Source organism: Yarrowia lipolytica, chromosome 1A (assembly GCF_001761485.1).
Source record: "Yarrowia lipolytica chromosome 1A, complete sequence".
Taxonomy (NCBI): Eukaryota; Fungi; Ascomycota; class Dipodascomycetes; order Dipodascales; genus Yarrowia; species Yarrowia lipolytica.
In genome coordinates, this window is record NC_090770.1 from 1267315 (window position 1) to 1292073 (window position 24759).

Below are 24759 nucleotides of genomic sequence, written 5' to 3' on the forward strand. Positions count from 1 at the left end.
TCGTGTCGCTTCATCTGGCTCTTGTCGCGGTGACTTTGTAGTGAATCAAGACTAGTAAATCAATCATTAATATTATACCAAACCATCTCCAATCTCGATGTTGGTTCAGATTGTTTTTGTGTCTTTTATGTTCATTCGTTTTCTCCTTTTTTATATTATTTTAATGATTCTCCGGTTTTTTTTTTTATTCTAATGATTCATTACCGCTGACTAAGCATCACATCAGAGACTAACACAAGTCTGCCTTTAAATGTAACATCGCACGGCCCGATGGTTTAGTGGTATAATTCTCGCTTAGGGTGTCCTAGGCAATTTGCGAGAGGTCCCGGGTTCAATTCCCGGTTGGGCCCTTTTTGCTCATCACATGGGCTGAACAGAACTTTTTCGTGATTTAATTGATGCAATTGGTGTGTTTTGATATAATGCAATTGGATTTCTTTCACTCGGTCAACACGGCACGGTCTACTATTGATTTATTGATATGTTCGACGATAGTTCAATTGTTAGTGCTATTGATGCACCACTAGAGCCTGAAACGGCGCTAAAAAAGTTCACATGTGTCAGAGAGACGCGTTGCCGTACGTCTCTGTTGAAACACGTGGGTGCAGTGTACCCCTGAATACTGCTGAACTGTCAGAACAAGATCTCCGAGCGGTGCCTTGGAGATAGAGTGTCGAATAAGCAGCCATCTTATTGGGCGACTGGAGTGGGTGTTCGTTCCGAGGGCTGTCTTGGAAGGATTCCAGTTCACCAGTTTGAGACCAACAGAGCCGAGGCTGGGAGATGTTTTGATATCAACATGGTTAATTGTGGACGGACAATGTCGGCTAGCGCAGGTTGACGGTCCAGGCTGTATCCGAGTACCGTCGATGGAGTAAACAGCAATATACTGCGGTATAGCGCGGTATGGCGTACAATAGCTGTTGTTCTGATGGTGCTGTACACTGTACTTGAGCGGTAACAAAGAACTCGGTAAACACGTTGCCCAGCCATTGGCAACGGTCTTGGCTGCTTGGCTCTCGTATCACCCAACACCGTCCAAACAGCACACGCGTTAGCGTGAAACTCCGCAACGGCGAGCTAACAGAATCCCAAAGGGGAGCACGAAATGGGACTATTTTGGGCCTGACCACCCCCGGAATGTCCATTGAAGTACGAGAGAGGAATCAACCTCTCCTTCTCAACATACGGGTGTGTTTATCGCCCTGTATGTCGCGTCAATTCTCTCTCCTGACCCCCAGATCTGATACGAAACAACTCTGCCCGGTCTCATCAGATCTATAGCTGTCAGATATCATATCATCTAGCGATGCACGTGGTATCTCTATCGCACTAAGGGCCAATAAGAAGGACTGTATTATCACATTCCAAAGTCCTTCTGCACTAAGGAAAAGGTCTCCTGGTCCATGGGCTATATATACCCCAAGTATGGCTCTTGACAGGTTCACAGACACCATCCTCCTTCCCCCACTCCCCCTCACACTCGTTTGAACTATCATGAAGTTTTCAACCTTCACTGTGATCGTGGCTGCCGCCCTCTTCACCTCTGCCGAGGCCAAGAAGAACAAACACCAGCCCGCAATGACCACCATCTCCCCCAATCTGGTGGAGATTGCTGCTGCCCAGTCCACCGCCGTCTCCAACCAGTTCACCGCCCCTGTTGTTCCCGGATGTGCGTTCGACAAGTACTACCAGATCTGGCTGGAGAACACCGACTACGACAAGGCGTTTGAGCAGGAGGATATGGCTTGGCTCCGGGGCCAGGGCATCACTCTGACCAACTACTGGTCCCTCACCCACCCTTCCGAGCCCAACTACGTCGCGGCTGTTGGCGGTGACTACTTTGGCATCAATAACGACGACTTCTTCCGAATCCCCGACAATGTCTTCACTATTGCCGACCTGCTCGATACCAAGGGCATCTCCTGGGGAGAGTACCAGGAGCACCAGCCCTACACCGGTTTCCAGGGCATGAACTTCTCTCGACAGAGCGACTTTGCCCCCGACTACGTGCGAAAGCACAACCCCCTGGTCCACTACGACTCCGTGGTCAACGTTCCCGAGCGACTCGGCAACCTCAAGAACTTCACCGAGTTCAACAAGGACTTTTCCAACGCCCAGATCCCCCAGTGGGCCTTCATCACCCCCAATATGACCAACGATGCCCACGATACCGATATTGAATTCGCTGGCAAGTGGACCCGGGGCTTCCTCGAGCCCCTGCTGGCTAACAAGGAGTTCATGGACAAGAACCTGATCATCGTCACCTTTGACGAGAACGAAACCTACCGTCTGGAGAACAAGGTCCTGGCAGTTCTTCTTGGTGGAGCTGTCCCCAAGGAGCTCCAGGGCACCTCCGACGACACCTACTACTCGCACTACTCCAACCTGGCCACCGTCCAGGCCAACTGGCAACTTCCCCATCTCGGACGAGGCGACGCGCTTGCCAACCCCTTCAAGTTTGTTGCCGACCAGCTCAACATTTCCGTCGTCGACTACGATACTACTGGCCAGTTCAACAACCAGTCTGTTGTCGGCTACTTCAACGACGAGCGAGTACCCATCCCCGCCCCCAACGCCTCCGCCATTGGAGTGGTTGGAAACACCATTTACCAGAAGATTGCCGACATTTGGGGCGGCGAGGTCCCCAAGGTGGCCACCCCCTCCACTTGTCCCACCAAGATTGTCGAGGAGTCTGCCATCTCTTTTAACAACGAGACCGAGTCTGCCACCCCCTCCAACAATGCGGCCGAGTCTGCTGATGTCCAGTCCACCTCTATCGAGGGCCAGTACGTCACTATCTCCTCCAACTGTTCTACTTCCGCTAACGCTACTCTTCAGTCTGTTGCCGTTTCTACCAAGTCCATCGCCACCGCTACCGTTGTTGATGGCGAGTACGTGACCGTTTACGTCACTGACTGTCCCGTTACCACCGTCGATTCCAATGGAGACATTACCACTCGGGTTGTTCAGTCCACCGTCACCGAGACCGTTTGTCCCAAGTGCACTAAGATCGAGACTAAGGAGTCTTCTAAGGAGTCCCCCAAGGAGTCTCCTAAGGCCACCTCTGTTCAGACCCCCAAGGAGACCCCCAAGGGATCCCCCAAGGCTGTTGAGACCCCGAAGGAGTCTCCTAAGACCACTTCTGCCCCTCAGACCCCCAAGGAGTCCCCCAAGGCTGCCGAGACCCCCAAGGCTTCCTCCAAGGAGAACGATTCTACCGTGACAATCAACAAGACCGTGACCAAGACCCAGTCCGCAGCTACCACCATGGTGCCCAGCAAGTCGGCTCCTGCCCAGGCCCCCAAGAGCGAGACTACTCCTGCCCAGGCCAACGGCGCTGCCAAGGCTGTTGTTGGAGCTGCTGCTGTCATTCCCGCCCTTATGGCTCTGTTCTAAGAGATACCAATTTGTAGATTTGTTAATTCAATGAGTGAGTAGATGTTCCAAGTGTGTCAACAGTGGTTCTAGGAATCATTGGGGAGTCACGAGTTATTGTGCAGTACTCTCCAACCCACTAAGTACCGTACAGTACCACCCAAGTCGCTATACTCGCTGATATTGCTCTGATGATGAAAAGAGATCAGTTGAGGATGTCTAAAAGCCTTATGAGAGTCTAGCGGAGACCCTGTGTTAATCTCAATTAGTACGAACAAAAAGGAATGAAAAAAAAGTCTGTTTCATGTCCATGTCCCAACTAAATTGTTAGATTCTTGTTTAATAAACACATTCGTAACAAAACATAAAGTAGTGTACCCTCTGGCATTGCAGAGGTGATTTGGATACAACATGACACATTGTCGCCTGTAATCCACCATCTATCCTCAATTGGATATCTGCCAACTGTGGCTGCTTAATCAGATGTCTATTGAGGTGTTTTTCAATTGATTTTTCTTGTCTTCGCTAAATTTCCACTCTACACATAATATGCAGGCCGCTAACCGTCCTAACGGTCTGCAATAATTTAGTTTACGAACTAAAAAAACAGGCTAGAACTCCCGTCTGGCGCACACGGGGAATCCGAGTTCAATTCGTCGTTGCAGAGACTCCCTTTTTGCTCCATATATCTAGGAGTACTTTTTTGAGAGTACTTTTGCTCCATATCTTTGCTCGAGAGAACTTTTTGCTACACGGCTGAAATAACGAAGTTCGCCGTAACGATTTTTCAATTAATTTAATTTTTTTATGCAGGAGTTTAAAATACTAATATTGTCAGGAGAGATAGGAGATTTTAGGGTGTTGTAGAGACGCTATGGGTGTGATTTTTGGTGTGAGTGCCCACACGACGTTCCAAATGGAATGTTCCAGAATTCAGCGAAATCGAGGTATTTCTGCGTCTTTTTTTTTTTTTCTGCATATACATTCATTTAATTATAACTTAACACCAAAAAAAAAAAGTTGGACTGAAAAGAGCTGACTGAACAAAAGGTTGAACAAAAAAAAAAGCAGGACAAAAAAAAAGAGAGATAGAATTGGGTCGAATAAAAAATCCATAAAAAAACCTGGTTCAGTCCGTGTTTTGTATGTTGGGTCCCACATAGCTTCGCCGTGTTTGTTTCGTTCATCGGGGAAAAACGCCCACTCCAGTCCTCCAGTTTCTCTAATCTCAATCCTTCCATTGCCCTTTTTCATTTGCATTGGCCTTTGAAAAACGTCTCCTTGTGGGTTCTTCTTCGTCAATTGGTTTGTTTTTGCGTCCCCTGTAGGTGGACTACCCCGCCCTGCTACCGCTGTTTTCTCTCGGTGGCCCTGGGCCCGCCCTTTTGCCGCTTGCTACTGTCTCCTACTCTCGCTTCCATCGTGAAGTGCTGGGCGGTTGGTCCATCGTAGAACACACATTTGGGGCTTCCTTCAGGAATTTGGAAGCAAAACCCTGTTGGGGACATGTCCCAGGGTGGCGTCGTCCCCTGAGTACCGGAGGGATCTCTCCATCTTCCAGATCCCATAAGCCAATTCCCGCAGATATTTGCGTGTCTTGACTTGTTGATGTTTCCGGGGGGCGTCACTGTTCACATGCCCTGGGAAAGAGGGGAGTACTCCACATTTCGACTCGGTAAAGATCCAGTCCTTTAGAGAGTCCACTGACGGAATCTTCATCCTGGTCAACATGGAAAGAAGAACTTCGCACTTGCCAGAAGATATTGCTCGTTGCAGAATCCTGAATGATTGCCCTTATCACCAGAGCCCGCATCCTGGATTCTTTTTTGGTGAAAACGTGGGTCGTCAGGGGTATCTCCATTTCACGAGGCGCGAAAGTCGAAAAAATAGTCCGCATGAGGTGAAGAACTTGTGCTTTGTTGGCGTCGGCGATGTAGTGTTTTCGAAGGTCATGCATTACCTGCGTCTTTTGATACATGCTGCAGTTACTCGTTTACCATACATACTTTCCAGCCACACTGATTGATTCCGAACCTTACATCAAAAGACGCGCAGCAGAGCGAGCTTCAGGGCGCGTGTTTCGCCAATTGAACGACTTTGGTTGATACACAAATACCCAATTGACCCAGAAACAGCTCCAGCTTCAGATCAACCGACTTACCCAGACGGAAACGACACTACAGTAATACGTCATCACCGTGGCCATTCGTCTGTCCCGCAACTCCAACACACACTACAACCAGTGCTATCATGGACCCACCGGACATTGACTGGCTCTGTGCACGGTATCCCAGTCTCAGCGAGGCGATTGTAACTGCCGTTTGTTCGGAATACGACACGGAACAGGAGGCGGTGCGGCAGTTGAGCAGTATCAACCCTGATGTCCACTTTGACTATAACGAGAACGACGACAACGATGAGAATGAGATAGTTGGGGCCGCCGAAGTCGACGAAATCGAGCTTGTGCCTCCCGACGAGGACATCACTGACTTTGAGAAGCGGCTAACATCCCTCATTATGTCACATGAAACCAAAAACACCAAGCCTGTGCCAAAGGGTCCGGCTCGAATGAACTACAATTACAGCAAGAGTCCTAAGAAACAGAATGCTCAGCTTTCTCAGAAGAAACAGAATGCCCAACTTTCTCAGAAGAAACAGAATGCCCAACTTTCTCAGAAGAAACAGAATGCCCAGCTTTCTCCGAGGAACTTCTATAACCAGCCAGCAGTCCCAACGTCTCCCCAAAAGTCCTACGTTGCACTATCTACGCGCAACAACTTTTCCAAGGAGATTTCGGACATATCTGAGCTGCTTGGGTTGCCTTTTGAAAAGGTCGAACGAGTCTATCACTGGAAACAGATCAAAGCGTGTCCCCAGCGAACGATTCTGGAGCTCATTATCACCGCTAAAACACACCCTCCTACCGCAGCCGACATGGTAGTGATTGAAAACACGAATATCGTTTTCCAGACTATTCCCTGGCCAGTCGTTGTGCGGTTGTGTTTGTTTGTTCAAGGTAATGGAGAAAAGGCGTTCCAGGTTGCCGAAAAAATTGCCGATTTCGAAGCGTGGGACTCCCTCATCATTCCTGAGGTGGAGGGCATTGAGCAGCCAGCTATTGAAAGTCCCGATGCGGAAGAACCGCAACCTACAGAATTCACACGAGTGGGAGACAAGGCTAGTACGGAGAAGGTGAAGGCTTCCATGTCGCTGTCCCAGCAGTCACAGCAATACAACGACCTGCAACAGCTGGCTAAAACAAATCTCTTGAATACTACTGACCCTGCTCTACGACACGAGTTCCAAAAGACATACAACGAGCTCAAGGACAAGAATCACACCGTCAAGCAACGTATTGCCAAGCTCACAGAGCCACGTAATGAGACGCCGTGGTACACGGACTTGCACGGGTTGTATGTTCCTGAAGCCATGCAAGTGGCTAAGGTGAAGGTTAACAGTTGGTGGGAGGTGGAGAAAGACAAGGCAGTAAAGGACATCCGACCGCTGACGTTGAATACGGGTCTGGGTTCTCATTCGCCAGGAGGTTTCTCCAAGATTAAGGTCGCGTTGTCAAAGTGGTTGACCATTGACGGATGGATCCATGAGGTTCATAAGGGCCATATTCAGGTTGTGAGGAGGTAGCAGATCAGATGAACGATCAATGTACGAATCTCTTTTGAATGACGTATGTTCATATGAATCTCTTCCAAATGCACTGTACTTGCGACCCCCTTCCATCCAAATATAGGGACTCTACTTCTAACAGGATGATCTTCCACGAGGTGCGAGTTCTACTCAATATATACTACTAGAGAGGTATCTTATAAGTTCTTTGTAGTTTCATCATGTTGCTTGAGTGTCCATCATATAATAGACACGCATTACCATCCTATATCCACTATCAAAAATCATCAACAAACGACACACTTCCTCTCTGTACAAGTACTGTTTGAACTCCGTGCATTCTTGATCCAGAGACGAACGGGCAGAGTTATTACGCTGTCATTTGCCCTTAACGCACATTCCGCAACTCCTGCTATCGCTTACGCTCTTTCTTTCCACGCTTCTCTTCCTTCTCCTTGCGTCATTCCTCCAGCTCCTCGAATGCGAAGTCAGTTTCTTGAGGAAGAACCGCTTCTTGCAAGCTGAAAGGGAGTCACAGTGTACCTGATTTGAAGAGCTCTACATGTTCAGGAACAGGGGCCAAGTACGACTCATGCCGCAGGAACGACAAGATTGACGAATAACTCTTCGACTTGTTGAGATGAGATGAGATTTGGCGTGGGACTTCGAGTCGAAACGTCGACTTGACATGGTGAACCTGAATCAAATTGCTTCGGTCGACACATTGTCAGAAGAGTTGGAGCACGGTTGGAAGAGGAGGGTTCGAGTGTTAGTTAGGGAGACTTTATACGATGGAATAGACAAGGGGCAGTTCCAACGCTGGCTCTGTGGACTTCAACAGCTGAATAAATATCCATGCAGAAAGCGTCATCTTGTTTGAGGTAATACCACAATGTGTATGCTTACATAATACGCCCGGGGACATACTGTTTGACAAACTCGGTGGAAAAGCGATGTTTTTTGAAGATGGAAAACTTTTCTGGTACTTTCCCGATAGCTCCAGAAACTTCCTGTGTCTGTTTCAGTTCATTTTTCGCCGAAAAAAGCTCTTATTTTCGTGATTATAGCTCATCGTAATGTTGAGAGAAAAAAAACGCGGGCTGTTGGTGTAGTGGTAACATATCTGCCTTCCATTCAGTTGATAGCAGGTGCCAGGGGTTCAATTCCCCTACAGCTCACTCTTTTTGCACTCTTGATGTCTTTTTGCGTCTCTTCCTTGTCGGTGGGCTCCGATACTGGCGTGGAATCACCAGGCACAGATTACCTGGCATGAGACATGCTGGAACCAAAAAAAAGTCTTGAGACTTGATTTCTCCATACCCACGGCGATCACGGCATCATCTTCAGAATGTCGGACTCCCCCGACTTTGTCAGACCACAAGACGTCCGTTTGGCCTCGCTCTCCCACGCCCAGCTTCTAGTCCAACTAGAAGAGAAGACAAGGGAGCTAGCTCAGGTGAAGGAGGAGCTCGCCAGCACAAAGAATCTGACGAGATATGAAGATTTGATGAAGAACTTTCGATCTCTATCAGCTGAAACGCCGGAGAAGATCAGAATCACGCCCACAACCGCAGAACCCGAAAGCACCAAGTTGTGGTATGTTTTCGAGGATCAAGTTTTCGACAACTGGGATATGGCTGTTCGTGGCGCCCGAAGCGTCGAGAGTATCGTCACTGTGTACTCTTTTAGTCAAGCCGTGAACGTGATTCGCCAATGCGGCTATGATCATTACGTCCCCAGATACCGTCAAGACTCGAGCTATGTGAATGGGGCAGGTCAGAAGCTGTACCGGGTCTATGTCGATGGAGCATATGCTCGAAATGGCCAGGGAGGGCCCCAAGCGGGCGTCGGGGTGTGGTTTGGCCGTTGCAACCCCATGAACGTCTCTGAGCCTCTGGCGGGACCCATTCAGACGAGCCAGAGAGCCGTGCTGGCGGCGATCCTGAAGGCATATGAGGCGATTGCAACAATGAACAATGGCCTTCAATATGAGATTTACACCGAGTCAACTTACGCCATTGACTGTCTCACCAAGTGGCATCAGATGTGGCAAAACAACGGCTGGGTCAACTCCGACGGAGACCCCGTGAGCAACAAGGACTTGATCGAAAGCATTCTCGCCATCAAAGAGAGCGGGTCTTGTGCCAACGTTTCTCTAAGGGTTAGCAGGGGTATTTAACAATCAAAGGGGTATCTCACGCGATTGATTACCAGTCACGTGCTAGAAGTGCTCTTGTATACAAGCACGACAATTCTGACTCAATTGGTCATATACTTGTACTACGTAGACATAACAATCAATTATCTGTACTCCAAGACATTACCAGCCTCTAGCACCTTTGCCGGCCAACTTATCGGCAGCGTCATTGCCTGGGTTGCCGGAATGACCCTTGACCTTGGAGATCTCGACACGGTCTCCCAGATCGTTGAGTCGATTGAGGGTGGGCTCAATCAAATCTCGGTGCTGGACAGGCTCGTTCTTGGAGGTGGTCCAATTGTTTTGCTGCCAGTTGCTGCCCCACTTGTTAAAGGCATTCTGCGCGTAAGCTGAGTCCGTCTTGACCTCGTAATTGGTGCCGTCGTTTCGCCGGTGGATGGTTTCGACAGCGTCGTGGATAGCCTCCAACTCAGCCCGCTGGTTGGTCTGTCGCGATCCTTGCACAGGTCGACTCACGTTGTCGGGATGACCAGGTCCAAAGTACACTCCAACACCAGCGCGAGCATTGGAGCCCTGGTTGTTGTGACAGGCTCCGTCGGTGTACACGGGCACTCTGGCACTGCTGGTGGCTGTAAGCTGGAGCCCGCCGCCGTAGCTGGAGCCGCCGCCCGTAGCCTTCCAGATCCGCCGGCAAAGGGCTTCGGCTTTCGGCTCGCGTGTCGAATCGTTGGTGGACTCCACCGCTGTAGCCATCCACCTGCTGTCTGGCGTCGTCCCAGGAGTTGTAGACGCCGGCTTCTCGGCCGTTCTGGACGGCGTAGTACGATTCTTTGCCTCGAGCCATGGTAATTGAGTCTTTTGTGATGGCGATAATTGGTGTGGGGTGGAAGAGGAAGAGCGAGAGGAGTTGCCTTGTGGAGAGAAAAGATCCTCCGCTCCGGTTATGGGCTGAAAAGTTAGTCTTCAAAAAATAAAAAATAAGGAAGAAATACCTTTATCTAATGAGCAGAATCGGAGCAACTTGGATCACTTGATAGCCGTTATTTTTCAACCTTTTTGCACAAAAGTGAGGATTTGAACCACTTTTCCTCCTTTTTCCTCCACTCCCTCCTTTTTCCTCCACTCCCTCCTCTTTCCTCCGCCTCTGCTCCACCTTCCTCAATGGACCCATATTAGCGCACTTTTAGCACACACGTGTGACGCAGGAGGGCGAACTTTCTATATAGATAGTGGAGTTTGAATGTCGTCGCTGAAAGGTCGAAAACCGCGTTGACATCGATTTTTTCCAACAAATAATTGGGAAAAAACAATGTCGGCGTCAGTAATATTGCTTAGTATTGTTTTTGGGGGGTCTTTTGAGACTCCACAAGGCGTCAGCAGTCGCTAGTCAAGACGTCAGCAGCCGCTCTTCAAACCCTCGTTAACTCTGATATAATCCAGTCAAACTTAATGCAATGCAAAGTTATCATTAAATGAATGTATATGCAGAAAGAAAAAAAGCAGTTCGAAAAAAGCAAAAGCCCTAGTGATGTTATAATTGATGAATAAATGAACTTTTATGTGACAATAGATCGTTACTGTACTCCTCGAATCTCAGTATATTTACTGCGAGAGCAAGACTGTGTCTATCCTGCAGAAGTTGTGTCTGATGAAGGGTCAGAAATTACCAGTACAAGCTGAGCGGCTCGTTGAAGTCCACTATTGGCAAGTTTGGGAAGGACAGAATCCGATCTTCCAAGGCGGACGTGGGCTGCATGTTCTTTCCTCAGATTCCAGAGCCCATCGGATTCTCGTCCCTCGCACAGCCAATGCCCAAGCATTTCAAGATGTGGACACATCAGGCCAAGAAAGCCAAGTTAAGACGGCACCTTCTGCTCATGGCCAAGTGTCTGATCCTACCCGTACTCGATTCCAGGTATTATGGTCTCGATTTGCTGCATTCGACTCCACCGTATGTAGTAATACTGGAAGAACCCCCTTGGATATTGCAAGAGTCCTGGACACCAAAGACTCGTTCCAGGGACTTTATGTCGCACCAGTTGTCGTTCTGAGGTAACACCTTTGCGGATGAGGAGCTTTGTTTTGATGACTCAAATTAATGAATGTAGGCAGAAAAAAATATAGCGGGTAATAGCGATACAAGTAAACCTGACAGCAAGTTGGTTGTAGTCGAGATCCAATAGTGTATCAGCTGATCTAATCTCCTTCTGGTGTTGCTTTGGTGTGTGCTACTTCGGAACGTCCTTAGAAGTGTACATACTGTAGAAGTGTTGTAGCAAGTCTTTATCTATGTATGTAGTACTATATTATATAATAATATATATATATATATAGTTTTCTGCATATACTTTCATTTAGTTATAACTTTGCATCGTTACTTTTACCTCAACAATATAATAAACAATAAACATATATACAGCTGAATGTATTGTTGTGAGTTATCTTACAATCATGTTATAAAAATTCACAAAAATTGAAATATTCGCAAAAACTTGATAAAAATCACAAAAAAGACATGAAAAGAGATATGATTGAAATAATCACCGAAACACAATCACATATGCTCTATTGACATCACATTGAGCACCACCTCACTGAAGTACAGTGCTTACTCGTACTTATACTTGTACTCATACCCCTCATTGATATATATCCACCAATATATCCACCGATATCTCACTCCATCCTCACTCCATCATCTCAATAATCGACAGGGGAATCAGAAAGTGGAACTGAGAAATAGGGCTAAACTCGGTAAACATAAGAATGTAAAAAACAGGGGGTTGTTTCACACACCTTTGAAACCGAAATTTCACCACCTGGTGCAGAAATGTCGGCTGTAAACAGCCTGGAAATGTCTCCTTCATCTGGTATTCTTCAACATGACCGAACTAGTAAGAGTCCAGCAGACACAAAATCAACCAACGCGACAGAAACCAAACCAAACAATGTGACAGAAACCAAAACGGTCGACGCCGCAGACGCGAGAATGGACAGAGTATCAAATGCAGAAAGCCATTAAGAACGTCAAGAGGCACGATTATACCGTGTACAGGACTTCGAAGCTCTGGGATGTGCCTTATGCTACTTTCCACCGACGACTGCGCGGGTCTAGGGCCAGACACGAGTACCACCAGGACTCACGTATGTTGACCAAAAATCTAGAGAACGTGTTGGAAGAATGGGTTTTTGGCAGGCGGGTTCCGGTGTTTCTGTCACTCGCGACGAAATCTTGAAGAAGGCCAACGAAATGGTCAGAGAGATTGGTCGTGACGCCACTCTTCAGATTAGTTGGGTCGACAGTTTCTTTTGACGAAAGCCCAATCTACACCACCAACAAACTGCAACGATGGCTAAAGATCGTCTTCACTGCTTGATTCCTGAAATTTGTCAGTTGTACGAAGACCTCAAAGAATACGAAGATTACCCCGACTGCGTCGTCTGGAACATGGACAAGTCGGGTGTGGCAGAGGCAGAGACAACCACCGAATGGACCATTAGCAGACGGGGGTCGCGTTGAATCGTCTCCAGTCAACCTGCAGCTCGGAGATGGACCACTTTTTTCGAGTGTTCCAATGCTGCAGGCGATAAAGGCACTCTCGCCAGACCATAAGCTGCTGAACAGGTTGTCAAGGTGGACTTGGAGCTGTAGAAACTTCGGTGGAGCAAGACACCAGCGCCAGTGACCCAAAATTCGAGTACTGTACCTGGAAGAACATTGAGAAGTCCAACTGGGCCACAGTACACAAGCTCAGTTAGAAGCTCTTGACTTCCGCGGCCTGATGGTGATATTAGTTGAAGATGCTGAGTGGAGTGAGTTGTGGTTAAAGTACTGTACCTCTCTAACTCATGATTTTTGATAGACAGAAGTGATCACCAAAGTTATTGCCGTACGAACGGGCCCTTGTGGTCCGACAACATGCCATTGGGTCCAGAGAGGAGGTGAGGAGTGAATTTTGCCCAAAATGTTAACCCGAGTGCTCCAGAACGGTTCTCCAGAGCCCTCACGAATCCAAAATCTGCCTAAAACGAGCTCCAAACGAGCTCCAAACGAGCTTCGACTGAGCCATAAATGCTCTAACAACGTGACCTAGCTGCTTGTAATAAATGTTACCCTTGCCGTATTGGACATACCAGACACATGAGCCATTATCAAACCCATTTGAGAAACAACGCGGTAAGTGGAGGAGGTAGGAGGATGCGCTATTCTGTAAATTGAGAGTAATACGACTAGTTGAGAAGCATGGATTTGTTTTGGGGGCGTTTTTCTCTTAGAGTAATGTCACAGAAAACCACAATGGTGGGTCGACGAAGTGAATGTTGGTGTACACTCGTACAACTACAACAACTCATTCAACTACAACTACTCATACAACTGCAAGTACTCGTACAACTACAATTACAGTAAGAGTATGAGTCTGTTTGACCATGAATAATGGCGATTCAAAGTCCCTTACACGTTCCGATCATTGGTTCATTATATACATCGGATCTCCCCCTTCCTAGTAAACAACAGCCGGTGTCATGGTCAGTTTCATCAACGTTTGCTCGTGATCTGCTGGAAAATATCATTATAGAAGCAGTTATGATTATATTCGGCGATATATTAAGAAACAAACATCACACGGTCTTGTTTTGATTGTTTTTGATTGTTTTTTTTTTTTTTTGACTGTTTTATTAGTCAGCAATATTCCCATTGTGGGACCCAACTTTCTACAACCGAAACCCATTCGCGCGCCTGGCTAGCTCAATCGGTAGAGCGTGAGACTCTTATTCAAAGCAATCTCAAGGCTGTGGGTTCAAGCCCCACGTCGGGCTCCCTTTTTTATATCCACCACTATCAGGGTATCAGTATGTCGTTTGTTTACTATCGGTACTGTACAGGAGCATAGTACAGCTTGTCGAAGTACTTCAACCGCCCCACCTTGAGAGACTTTACAGCCTAGAGTATGTGAAAATTCAGTCCAATTTTTCATGGAAAGCACCTCTGTGGATATACACAGTGTATTTCCAAGTGTTTCTGCTGCCTGCGACGATTCTCACCATTCTCTGGGCAAGTTCAGATCTAACTTATCACATAACGTACAAAATGTACTGTACATACGATAACAAGCAACTTACAAGCAATATAAACAACCTCGTTGATACTCACTCGTCTATTGCTCCACCTCTGCTGATCCATCTATTGACAATTGTACAGTATTAGTAGTAACGTGGTACTTACGGTATACTGTACATTGTAGATATTGTACTGCAGTATCAAAGGGCTTAACGATCGTCATAGGTTTGGCAGGGATACAGAGCTACGGACACTCTCGGTGAGACGACATTGTGCGGCTCTAGTTCATAATACTACTTACACCCATAAGAGACAGATTGGCTTGATTCGAGAGTAGGATAGAGACAGTATGTACATACTGTACAGTTCTAGATAGGCTTACTATCTTTGGTACCATTTTCCGTTCGGTAACGGCAAAAGATTTGAGGGGCCATTGTCAACATTGCAATGAGCCCTTTCATTGGATTCATGTTGCCCAGCATCTGTTTCGCTCGTCTGGAAGCGAGACCCACAGGTCTGGCTCTTCTTTACGGCTTTTGGCAATGCGACGTCCATTTGGCAAGGTCGTTTCCCAGAGCAATTGATCTCCCAGGACTGAGATTGAGCTTTTTGCGTTGAGACTTTCGGCCAGCAGGGAAGGATCAATCTCAGACTGCAGCACCGAGTCCATGGCGGACTGCTGTGACAGGAGAAACTCAGACTTTCCAGGGACTGAAGTGTCGCCGCTATGTTAGTAATCAGTGGTAGTTCAATGCTGGTCCTGACGTGACCGACCCGAGTTACTCACCTGATAGATCACACACCTATATCTCACACACCTATATCTCACACACCTATCACACACTCACCTCAATGTTCGTTGGCCGAGGTGGTGGAGAGAGAGGCTGAGATGTGTCATTAGGCTGCGTTTTGACTTGCCAAATCAAGTTGCAACGCGAAATTTATCAAGTGAAATCTATAAAGTGATTCATAAAGAGGGTCTGAGATGAGTGAGACTTCAATTGATGGGATCCTGCGAGTAGGACAGTTACGGCGATTGCAAGTGTCTTTGTGCAATTTGTTTATTCGTGCTTGTAGTTGTACTTGTAGTTGTAGTTGTAGTTGTACAGTATGTACAGTACAGTACTTGCACTTGTTCTTGTACGTAGATCTGGGTTTACTTGTACACACACAAGGGAATAGAAGGCAGATGTTCAGTCAAGTATTCAGTTACATGATCCAACTAAATTATAACTACTATAACTAGTACAGTCGAGGGGATCTCAAACCCACCAATAAGCGGTTTTTAGAGCGAATCAAAGAAACAAAACCCATGAAAGATGAAGAAAGCCTTCGAGTTCCACCCTCCACTTTTACTTTATCATCTCACCTACACTTGTGTCGAGTTATGTCGACTTGTGCGGAGTATGTCGAGTATGCAATAAAATTGGCATATAGAATATGTTCACTAGATCCTGATCTCTTGAGCTCACCTGGTGAGTAGGTTTTTCTTCCATTTTATGTCATTCTACTACGTTTTCAGGTTTTCCATTGTTTTTTCTATGAATTTTTATTTTTTATTCTCTAGTAAGCAGAAATTGGATGCTGAATGATAGCACTCTTCCAAATCTGTAACTAATCGGTGATGGGTATATCGTCAATATATCCCTAGATACGAAGCAGGAACCGGCCATCCTACTCTACAGAGCAATACACCAATAGTACGAGCTCCGGAAGTCGTATAAACATAACTTCATACTTGCGAGTGGTGGCTATATATTATTCTAATGATTCATTATCAGCTTATATACCTAGTAAGCCGGGTTATTGGCGTTCAATTTGTTTTTTTTGGTTTTTTTCACTTTACGAACCAAATTGCCATTTTCTCCCCCGACCACCACAAGAGGACGTGGCGTAATGGTAGCGCATTGGTGAATCATGGCTAACAGATCAGGAAACCATATCAATCGTTTCAAGTCTTATCCAGACTCGAGGTTGGTTTAGTTTGTTCTCATAAAAGATGGTAGACGGATTTTTCATGACTAATCAAAACACCCTATGACTAGCTTCTGAATCGTTACAAACAAATCAAACTCAGCGCCGATGGTTTAGTGGTAAAATCCATCGTTGCCATCGATGGGCCCCCGGTTCGATTCCGGGTCGGCGCAACTCTGTTACGGCCAATATCCTGGTGAAAATACGGCTTCCCGTTTCCGATCAAGCCATAGTCAAGCACCAGAGAGCCCAGTTAGTATTGTAGTGGGAGACCATACGAGAATCCTGGGTGCTGTAATCTTTTTTCAGTCGCGCAGCGGCCGAGTTTTGCCATCTTTTTACCCAGTTTCTCATCCTGCCTTCAAATCCATCCACATCTTTACTCTGGACCTCGCGTTATCACGAAATTAATTTAGCTCTGAAACGCGTCACGAAAACTATTAACTCGAAGTGTCGTCGACGCGTCAAACTCCGTCAACAGACGACCGAAACCCGCACTCGGTTCACAAGGCCCATGTTTCTGAATCGTCTGTCAGTCCTCTGAAATCCTTGCTCATGTGATTGCTCACGTGAACACCCATGCCCACGTGAGATGAATCACTACCGGAACGAGTCTGCTCGTCAGGGAGAATCCAATACCAATCTATAGAGTCTAGTCTCCACACAACCAGAATCGGATCAATCGGTTCTTCACGAGCTCCAGATCGTAAAAGTTCCGTTCCGTCAATCCCACCGTGATCATCAACTGAGCTGAGACCATATCAGCCAGATTATCGACATTCTCACAGGTTTAGTCAGCGAGGTGATGGAGCTGGTTGCGCAAGTACAAGTACAAGTAAGTACAAGTACAACATATTGAACCGAGTTGCGTGCTAACAGTGACTTCTCCGTCAGAGGCGGCTCGATTGCTATTTTCAACTCATATTGCAACATCCAACTGGTCTGCATATATCAAACTGTCAGATGTCAAACAAGCCAACATGAGAAGAAGAAATGCAACCAAGTGAATTGTCTGGGATATTCAAAGGTGAATAATTGCACTTGAAGTTGCCAAATTGTGCAAAAAATCAGTGATGCCTGAAGAAAAAAAGGTCCCACCGAGATTCGAACTCGGGACCTTAAGATTTGCAATCTCACGCGCTACCGCTGTGCCATAGGACCGGATTTTGAGAGGAGCTCGAGGGTTTACTGCGGTATCCGAAAAGCGTCCAAAAATCATCTCATTAGAATAAAAAAAAATCATTAGAATTAAAAATAAAAAAAAAAAAAAATCTCTCAAATTCCGCAATTCCAGAGGATTTTTGACACACTAAATACAGTCATGGTGATTAAACAGGTTCAAGAAACAGCATAGAAAGGCTTTCACTTCAATATCCCCATGTATCATGAGTAGTTGTGTATGGTTAGAAAATGAAAAAGTCCGCAGAATCATTTTCTGTATGGAGACTTCCTAGCGCTTGGGGGAGAGGGGGAATGACCGACGGGGCTCTGAATAACTGCTATCTAACTTCATACAGAAATACAGTCTCTCTTAAAAGTGAAGTATTCATTAATACAGCACGATAATGTCTAATTAGAAGGAGTATCAAATTGGAAAGAGTATCAAAAACTGCAAGACCTGGAGAGTTGCCTACCAACAGGATGGAGGAACTACTCATCTTGACATTACAACTGTCGGTCTTTGCCTCATGTTTCATTATATCCTCAGTCAGTCCATTATATCCTCAGTCAGTTCATTATATCCTCAGTCAGTTCATTATATCCTCAGTCAAGTCACCTTAATCCAGGGTTGTCTTCTTAATCCTGGGTTGTCTAATCCCGAGTTGTCTTCTTATTCATTCTGTCACCATCTTAAGCATCTGTGTCACTGTGTCACTATGTTTTCCAACACCCGCCGAGAAGATGGCGGCGTCGCCAGTTTCGAGCTCAATCTACGTTACAACCAGCTTTTGAAACAACGATATACACTGAAATGCCAGGTTCAGGGCATCAACGACAGCAACGAAGGGCTCTTGCACCGGCTCAATAAGGCTTGCGATACCAGACTTGCGGCCGAAATGGAGACACTCAAGAACGTTCATTGTCTCAATCACGAGCCCGCCAGGGTCGCAGTTCCCGAGCAAGGAGAGCCCGGTTTCGGCTTCAGTATCTCTTCGACCCCTCCAACTGGTGTTTCCCCCGACTCACCAGTCCGAATCGAGACTCCCGACGCCAGAACAGTGGCAAAGCTCGAGCTGGAGGTCCACGAACTCAGCCTGGAGTTTGACCGGCTCGTAAACCTCAACCACTTCCTCTCCAAGGAGGTCACGCTTCTCCAAGCTTATGACCCATCCATTGTCCTTGTGAGGTTCCACAATGTCACGAATCCTTGCGACATCAAGAGATACTTTCTCTCCTGTCCCAGAGATAGCTTGATCGACGACATTGTCCTCCGTCTTCCGTCAGATTGGAATGTGTCTCTCACATCGCAGTTTGTGGGCACCGGAGACCGTCTTGGTGTCTTTAACAAGCCCGGAGCCCGTCTCAAAGACCTGCGAGGGTGGGTGAGATACCTGGAGCTGGGTGGCCTGGTGTTTGTGTCTGATTGCACAACTGGGGCGGGTTCTCAGACCGCGGTAACTGGAGAGATTCCCTCACCACCTCTGGAATCAGATGCTGGCGGCGATTCAAGGTCTCGGAAAAGCAAACGAGCCGGTAATGTCCCCGTCTTAGAGGATCAACCCTTTGCTTCTCCTTCGACCTCTTCCTCGGACACTGGTCGCAAGAAGAGAAAAGTTGCTGCGACCAGAGAGGTCCCCTTGGCTAGAAAGAAGAGAAAAGCGGCAACTTCTCGATCCAACCCAACAAAGAATTAATTTAGACCGTCCCGATTGTCTTGCTTGAAACAAGGACAACATGCTCCAACTTATCTAATGAACATAACACCATACATTTCAGAAACAATGGAAAGCCATCTCTCGGACTATTGTCTCTCCGTAAGTACTACAAGTAGAGCGTGTTGAACCTGTCCATTCTAACCTGATGACTACCTTCTTGACTCGTGTCTCAACTACTCCCCGAGTTTTTTCCGACTAACATGCCTCCTTCAACCTGAAACCACATACAATTGTTCCGGCTGAAAAATACCAGAGTCACCCCCGTGCCTTTCGAGTTCTCAAGAACCGCAATTGAAGTCGTCAGAGTAATGAGCCAGAGCCATTGAGCCCGAGCCATTGAGCCCGAGCCGCGGATTGTGAGGGACTCAAGGGTTGTATTCCTTCTGGAGGACCTATCATTTCCACAGGCAACACTCCTGTTTGAAATACTCATACTCACAGGGCGAAACTCCTTTGTGAAGGTCTCATAGGACGCAACTCTAGCGAAACCATATCCAAGGTCAACAGGCTTGTCATAATCTGCGGGAAAGAAGACCCTTTTGAGCTTGACTCATTATACCAGGAACCAATGTAACTCCTTGAGTCGATTTATGACTCCTTGAGTAGATTTAACACCTCGAAATGGATTGAATCACATCAATTTCATAGCCGAAATCACCGACTCCAACCATCAGACCAAGCCTCTTGATGAACATTTCTCGTCTGTATTCTCCTTCAGGGTGCCACAACTAGCCCAAAGACACCAGATATATGTAGGATTTTTTTTCCATCTATATACTGATGAAAATTGCAAACACCGACAACATTACTTTTCCAGTTTCTGTCCATCTCCATCACATCCGTACCCTCTCCAGAAAACAGTGTTGCTCCCACCTTTGAGGGTCTCTAAAATCCCATTCAGTGAAACAAAAGGAAATGTTTTTGATCGATACTACTAATAAAGGGGCGACTAATCATCTCATGTTACTTTACAAGCCGTCAGCGACGTATTTTCTCGTTTTTTACATTTTTAGGAATAAAACAAAAGTTCACTTTCACTAAGAAAATTCTCCTCCCGGTGGCCAAGCTGGTTTAAGGCGCGAGACTGTAATGGTAAAATTGTAATCTTGAGATCGGGCGTTCGACTCGCCCCCGGGAGATTTTTTTTTGGCGGTGCTCTGGAGAGTGTTGTTAACTGGAGTGTGTCTGTATCTGCATCTATCTGGATATTTCCATTTTATTTCATTTTATTATTGGCCTGCATACCACTGTCGTTTTCTGCCAAAATGCAGCTATACCCAACCAGCATAAAGGTACACAGTATTTTGAGAGAGTGGGACAGGAGAATGTTGATATTTTTTGCGGGAAGAATATTGTGTGAAAAATATCGAAGAATATTGGGAATATTGTTTGCTCTAGATGCCTGCACGCACTGTATATTGCTTTTACAGTCCAAAATACATGTCCGGCGCGGAAGAACAGACTGGAACTCGTTAGTGAGTTCTTGGAAGCTTCCAACTAAAATCCAAGTAGAATCCCGCACTCTAACCAAGTACAAGAAAGAATAACTTCGGTACAACAACAGACCAACTACAACTCAACTACAATACAGTACAGCACGACTACAATATTCCTACAGGTGAAAAAGAGAGTACAATGTAGCGTCGACAAGATCAACCGCAAGGAAGCGGAATAGAGTCACTGGTATTATCCGGACCGGGATTATCCACATGACTCCAAGAGTCCTTTTCCCAACCGTCCTCTGAAAAGTGCCGAATACCGAGGTACATGTCGACAGAAGCATATCGAAAATGGTACCAAAATGATGGTGTGAACGAGCCGAATCCAACTGTGCTATCAATGAGTTCATGGCATCGCTGTAGGTTCCACAAATCGGACTTCCGGAAGTCCCGTATAATAGTCCACTTTGTTACCGACACGGACACATTGAGAGCAAAAGTCCACCCACGTGACAAAACCCCGATATTTAATTTCCGATTTGAAACCTGATCGAACAAGCGGTTCTTGGTCCGAGACATGTGCTGATCCGGGAGCCACAGTGTGTCTAAATTCACAGCAATCATTGTGACAGATAACGGTTAGGCAGTCGAAAAATTTAAAAATTTAAAAATTAAAACGAAAAAAAGAAAACAAAATTCTGAAAAGTGTACGGATAATACACCAGAAATATACAAAAAACACACCAGAAATGAGGTATAAATGAGAAAAAAAAAACAAATTCACACAATAAATGACCAAATAGATCCAATGCCCACCCTAAAACTTGGCACGTGAGTATGTGTACTATCAGGTTATCGTGTCACGTGAAAAATTTCGATTGGCCACAAAATGCCCCACAACTGTTGATCCAACACAGTATCGTAGGCTCAAGCTTGTTTTATGCATAATGCAAACATGCAGTGACGTGCATAAACTGCATAGCCAATGCATTTCAGACTTTCCCCTAACCTTGAATGCCACAAGAAATTGGTTTAAAAATAGAAAATAAAGAATAAATCGAGACAGGGCAGGACTTGACGGGAAGTGATTGTGTCGTTATTAGATGTGTTCCAAGGAAGGAGAGAGAGAGAAAAATTCGACGAAAGTTCATATACTTCACGCCGACTGTTTCTACATGTTTTTATTATTATTTTATTATTATTTTTAAATCCGATTTCGTCAATTCAATCCTGTCTCCATGACAACACATGACTGCAGGGTGTTACCCCGCCATCTTCTTGGGGAAGAAATGGAAATAAATGGGTTCAGAAGCTATATGGGCTCACCCATTTTGTCTTTGTATTGTTCGTGTCTATTTTGTGTCTTTTTTTTTTTGATTTTCTGTGTCTTTTATTTTGCGAATTTCGGCTGGGTTTCATTTTCATGCACTTTATCTTGCAGTTGCTTTGAATATGAATTGTAGTTTCGTGCACGCCGTGGAAGGAATGGCGGAAATGGGGTGAATGCGTGTTGCTGGAGTTTTTCCTGAATAATGGCATTTTCTGTTTTTCTGGCATTTTGCTGTTTCCCTGGAATTTCGCTGATTTTCCGGAATTAATAATTCCAATCTCCAATTCTGACTTTTATCTCCCGATTTTTGAATTTCACACACCTCCAAATTAAATCGATCGCCATTTGGAGCTGGATATACGAGATTTCCAACAAGAAAAACACAAAAATGAAACCAGAATTATACGACAAAAATGAAACGAGAAAATACGATAAAAATGGCTGGATGGACCCGACATTGGCTGCAGGTTCTCCACAGCGAGAGTTTCGGTTGGAAAATCGAATGGCACAGGCATGCACAATGATTAGATCGCAGCTAATGGTTAATGCGGGAAAATGACAGGTATTTCGAAGAGTCGGGGAGGATCCTGTCAGAATAAAAAGACTCTGGAGATGTCCAGGGGCACGTCACGGCACCAACTGCCGAGACATGTCTCATTGGAGAGGAAAGGAGACCTTTTACGAGGTGGTCGGAGACTGTGCATGTCCCGATCTACCCTTATGCAGATGAAATGCAAGGCACTGTACGGATGTAATGCAACGCGATGCAGTATACAAGGGTGGTTTTGGGACATTAAATTTTGAGTGGGGTTGGAGGGGCAAACAATGGGTGTGGGATCTAGCTATTTGTAGAGTAGTCAATGGACGGTGTGCTGCGAACCTGGTGGGCCATCCCCATGACATTTTGTGGCCATTAGCGGCGGGAACAGTGGCGAATTGACTGGTGTTTCAGATATTTCCAGTTCAGGAAGATTGGAGACAAGGAGTTGGAGTTGGAGTTGGCGGGAGTGGAGTTGGAGAGATATGTTTTCTAAGGCGGGGAAGTGGTGTGGTTTTGCAGTTTGGAAAATCTGGCGGATAATGATTCCTGAGTTGGGGGCTGGCTGGGGGGTCGGGTGATCATGAATGTGGAGTGATATTGTCGATGATTATACCGAGTGATATATCGAATGATGATGACTTGTTAGTACAATAGGAGTTGTGTAAGATGGTGACGATTTCTTTTAAGGATTTTTTTTGTATCACCATCCAGAAGATCTGTTTGGAGAGTGAACAGTATTATTATGACGAGACGATGTTTACGTAAGTTGAATGTTGGTACTGTACTATTGTTCGGATATGTACGGACCAATCTAGAGATACCCTCAACTATCGTACCTTACGGACCAATGGTGTTGTCTTTTGGCCGAGGTGGTTGTAGTCCGCTCTGTTTTGTCGTCGTCCACGTGCTAGTTCGTCATCACACTGGCTCGTCATCACATTGGCTCGTCATCATGCTCGTTTCGTCGTCGTGCTTTTAGTTTTGTGGTGGTACTTTTCGTTTCACTGACAGGGCTGTGCACCATTGACAGCAGGTTGACAGGTGGTACGAGGTGCCTTGGTGAAAGGAGCTGCAGAGGGTGTTGGAAAAGGAACGGCCATTTTCCGTTTTCTGTCCCTTTCGCCCACTGGTCTTCTCCGCAACTGGAGCGTTAGGCTCTTTTTCCACATGTTTCTGTCGATATATTATCACCGATCTCCGGGAAGGAGGTCTTACTGCGCATAATATGAGACAGAATCGCGGCGCATCAGACAAGAGACGCATAGCTGTGGGGATTGTATCATTTATCATAGATGGGGCTCTTTGTTCATCCAGTTGTTGCCGTATGACTGTTTTTGCGGCCCGGTGATAATGAAACAGGGTCCAGTTTATACGGCGTTTCATTAATGAGAGCCGAGCGAGGGGCGTTTGCGGAGTGTTTGAGGAGGTGGTCGAGGAGGCGGTTTAAGATGGTTTGAGAGATGGTTAGTGGAGATGTAAGGAGATGTGTATTGGTTTGAAATTATGTTGGCGAGAGCGAAGAAACAATATCGTACTCTGGTCTGCTCACTCGGTGCTCGTATTAGTTGGAAATAATCAGAAGAGGTGACCAAGACGAGGGAACCAAGACCATGGAACCAAGACCGTGGAACCAAGAGAATCGAACCAAGAGAACGGAACCAAAACACCAGCAAAAACACCAACCAAGACGAATCGAACCAACAACATGACCTAATAATAATTTCAGACGCGAAATAATAAAACACAATCACAAACCCCACACCAGAAATGTGGGTTTTTTCCTTTTTTTTCCCTTTTTTTTCCTCCCCCACAAACCGACACGTGACGCCTCGAAAATGACCCAGAAGAGGGGAGATGGTTCGCCCAGAACCACCATGAAACACGTGTGGCCAAATGTGGCCAAATGAGCACAGACGCAGATTGGTCCTAGCGGATGGCCCAAACGGGACACACAGGACACACAAACACACTCACAAACAGGGACACAAAAAGACCCTGAACACAAACAGACCGTGGCACAGCTACACAGCTACACCACATCATATCGACACAGCCTTGTCAAGGGTAATCCTTCTCCGAATAGGATGAGAATGGTTGACAGTGGTTGACGGTGGTTGATGTTGTTGACGGTGGTTGATGTTGTTGACGGTGGTTGATGGTGGTTGACAGTTGTTGACAGTTGTTGACGGCGATCAAAAATGGTTCGAGTGTGAGAATGCATGTCCAAGATATCTGTGTCTATGGCACGGCTATGACATGGTCCATGTCACGGTCTGTCTCTACCACTCAGCTCAGTTGACCGCCTCGCTCCTCACTCCTTGCCATGTCTTGTCTCGGCTTGTGTGGTCTGCCTTCAGATATGCTCCCAATGTGACGCAGG

At 46.2% G+C, this 24759-nt stretch overlaps 7 protein-coding genes and 7 non-coding genes across 14 annotated transcripts, besides 1 other annotated feature; 10 read left to right on the forward strand and 4 right to left on the reverse strand.

Annotated features, from left to right (window-relative positions):
• Window positions 1-264: 264 nt before the first annotated feature.
• Window positions 265-350, forward strand: YALI1_A12676r. The gene has a single exon. It is a non-coding gene; the product is annotated as a tRNA-Pro (tRNA).
• A 1147-nt stretch (window positions 351-1497) lies between these two features.
• YALI1_A12688g (uncharacterized protein) lies at window positions 1498-3399 on the forward strand (the record flags this gene model as incomplete). Its single annotated transcript, XM_500016.3, has 1 exon — window positions 1498-3399. The coding sequence occupies one exon, from the start codon at window positions 1498-1500 to the stop codon at window positions 3397-3399; it is 1902 nt and encodes a 633-aa protein (XP_500016.3).
• A 1384-nt stretch (window positions 3400-4783) lies between these two features.
• Window positions 4784-5342: a sequence feature (Partial Line element; YALI1_A12726t).
• Window positions 5343-5628: 286 nt separating this feature from the next.
• On the forward strand, window positions 5629-7020 carry YALI1_A12729g (uncharacterized protein; the record flags this gene model as incomplete). The annotated part of the gene is made up of 1 exon (XM_500018.3): window positions 5629-7020. One exon carries the CDS (start codon window positions 5629-5631, stop codon window positions 7018-7020), a length of 1392 nt encoding a protein of 463 aa, XP_500018.3.
• A 1079-nt stretch (window positions 7021-8099) lies between these two features.
• YALI1_A12754r lies at window positions 8100-8180 on the forward strand. The gene has a single exon. It is a non-coding gene; the product is annotated as a tRNA-Gly (tRNA).
• Window positions 8181-8350: 170 nt separating this feature from the next.
• Window positions 8351-9181, forward strand: YALI1_A12756g (uncharacterized protein; the record flags this gene model as incomplete). Its single annotated transcript, XM_500019.2, has 1 exon — window positions 8351-9181. One exon carries the CDS (start codon window positions 8351-8353, stop codon window positions 9179-9181), a length of 831 nt encoding a protein of 276 aa, XP_500019.2.
• A 141-nt stretch (window positions 9182-9322) lies between these two features.
• Window positions 9323-9913, reverse strand: YALI1_A12772g (uncharacterized protein; the record flags this gene model as incomplete). The annotated part of the gene is made up of 1 exon (XM_500020.3): window positions 9323-9913. One exon carries the CDS (start codon window positions 9911-9913, stop codon window positions 9323-9325), a length of 591 nt encoding a protein of 196 aa, XP_500020.3.
• Window positions 9914-13896: 3983 nt separating this feature from the next.
• YALI1_A12812r lies at window positions 13897-13978 on the forward strand. Its single transcript has one exon. It is a non-coding gene; the product is annotated as a tRNA-Lys (tRNA).
• Window positions 13979-14685: 707 nt separating this feature from the next.
• On the reverse strand, window positions 14686-15117 carry YALI1_A12822g (uncharacterized protein; the record flags this gene model as incomplete). The annotated part of the gene is made up of 2 exons (XM_068281753.1): window positions 14686-14944; window positions 15068-15117. The coding sequence occupies 2 exons, from the start codon at window positions 15115-15117 to the stop codon at window positions 14686-14688; spliced, it is 309 nt and encodes a 102-aa protein (XP_068137854.1).
• Window positions 15118-16295: 1178 nt separating this feature from the next.
• YALI1_A12836r lies at window positions 16296-16366 on the forward strand. Its single transcript has one exon. It is a non-coding gene; the product is annotated as a tRNA-Gly (tRNA).
• A 5-nt stretch (window positions 16367-16371) lies between these two features.
• Window positions 16372-16493, forward strand: YALI1_A12837r. The gene has a single exon (XR_002432061.3). It is a non-coding gene; the product is annotated as a 5S ribosomal RNA (ribosomal RNA).
• Window positions 16494-17282: 789 nt separating this feature from the next.
• On the reverse strand, window positions 17283-17354 carry YALI1_A12846r. Its single transcript has one exon. It is a non-coding gene; the product is annotated as a tRNA-Cys (tRNA).
• Window positions 17355-17881: 527 nt separating this feature from the next.
• On the forward strand, window positions 17882-19048 carry YALI1_A12852g (uncharacterized protein; the record flags this gene model as incomplete). Its single annotated transcript, XM_500021.3, has 1 exon — window positions 17882-19048. One exon carries the CDS (start codon window positions 17882-17884, stop codon window positions 19046-19048), a length of 1167 nt encoding a protein of 388 aa, XP_500021.3.
• Window positions 19049-19238: 190 nt separating this feature from the next.
• YALI1_A12868g (uncharacterized protein) lies at window positions 19239-19502 on the reverse strand (the record flags this gene model as incomplete). The annotated part of the gene is made up of 1 exon (XM_068281754.1): window positions 19239-19502. One exon carries the CDS (start codon window positions 19500-19502, stop codon window positions 19239-19241), a length of 264 nt encoding a protein of 87 aa, XP_068137855.1.
• A 618-nt stretch (window positions 19503-20120) lies between these two features.
• YALI1_A12874r lies at window positions 20121-20208 on the forward strand. Its single transcript has one exon. It is a non-coding gene; the product is annotated as a tRNA-Tyr (tRNA).
• The last annotated feature ends 4551 nt before the right edge of the window (window positions 20209-24759 follow it).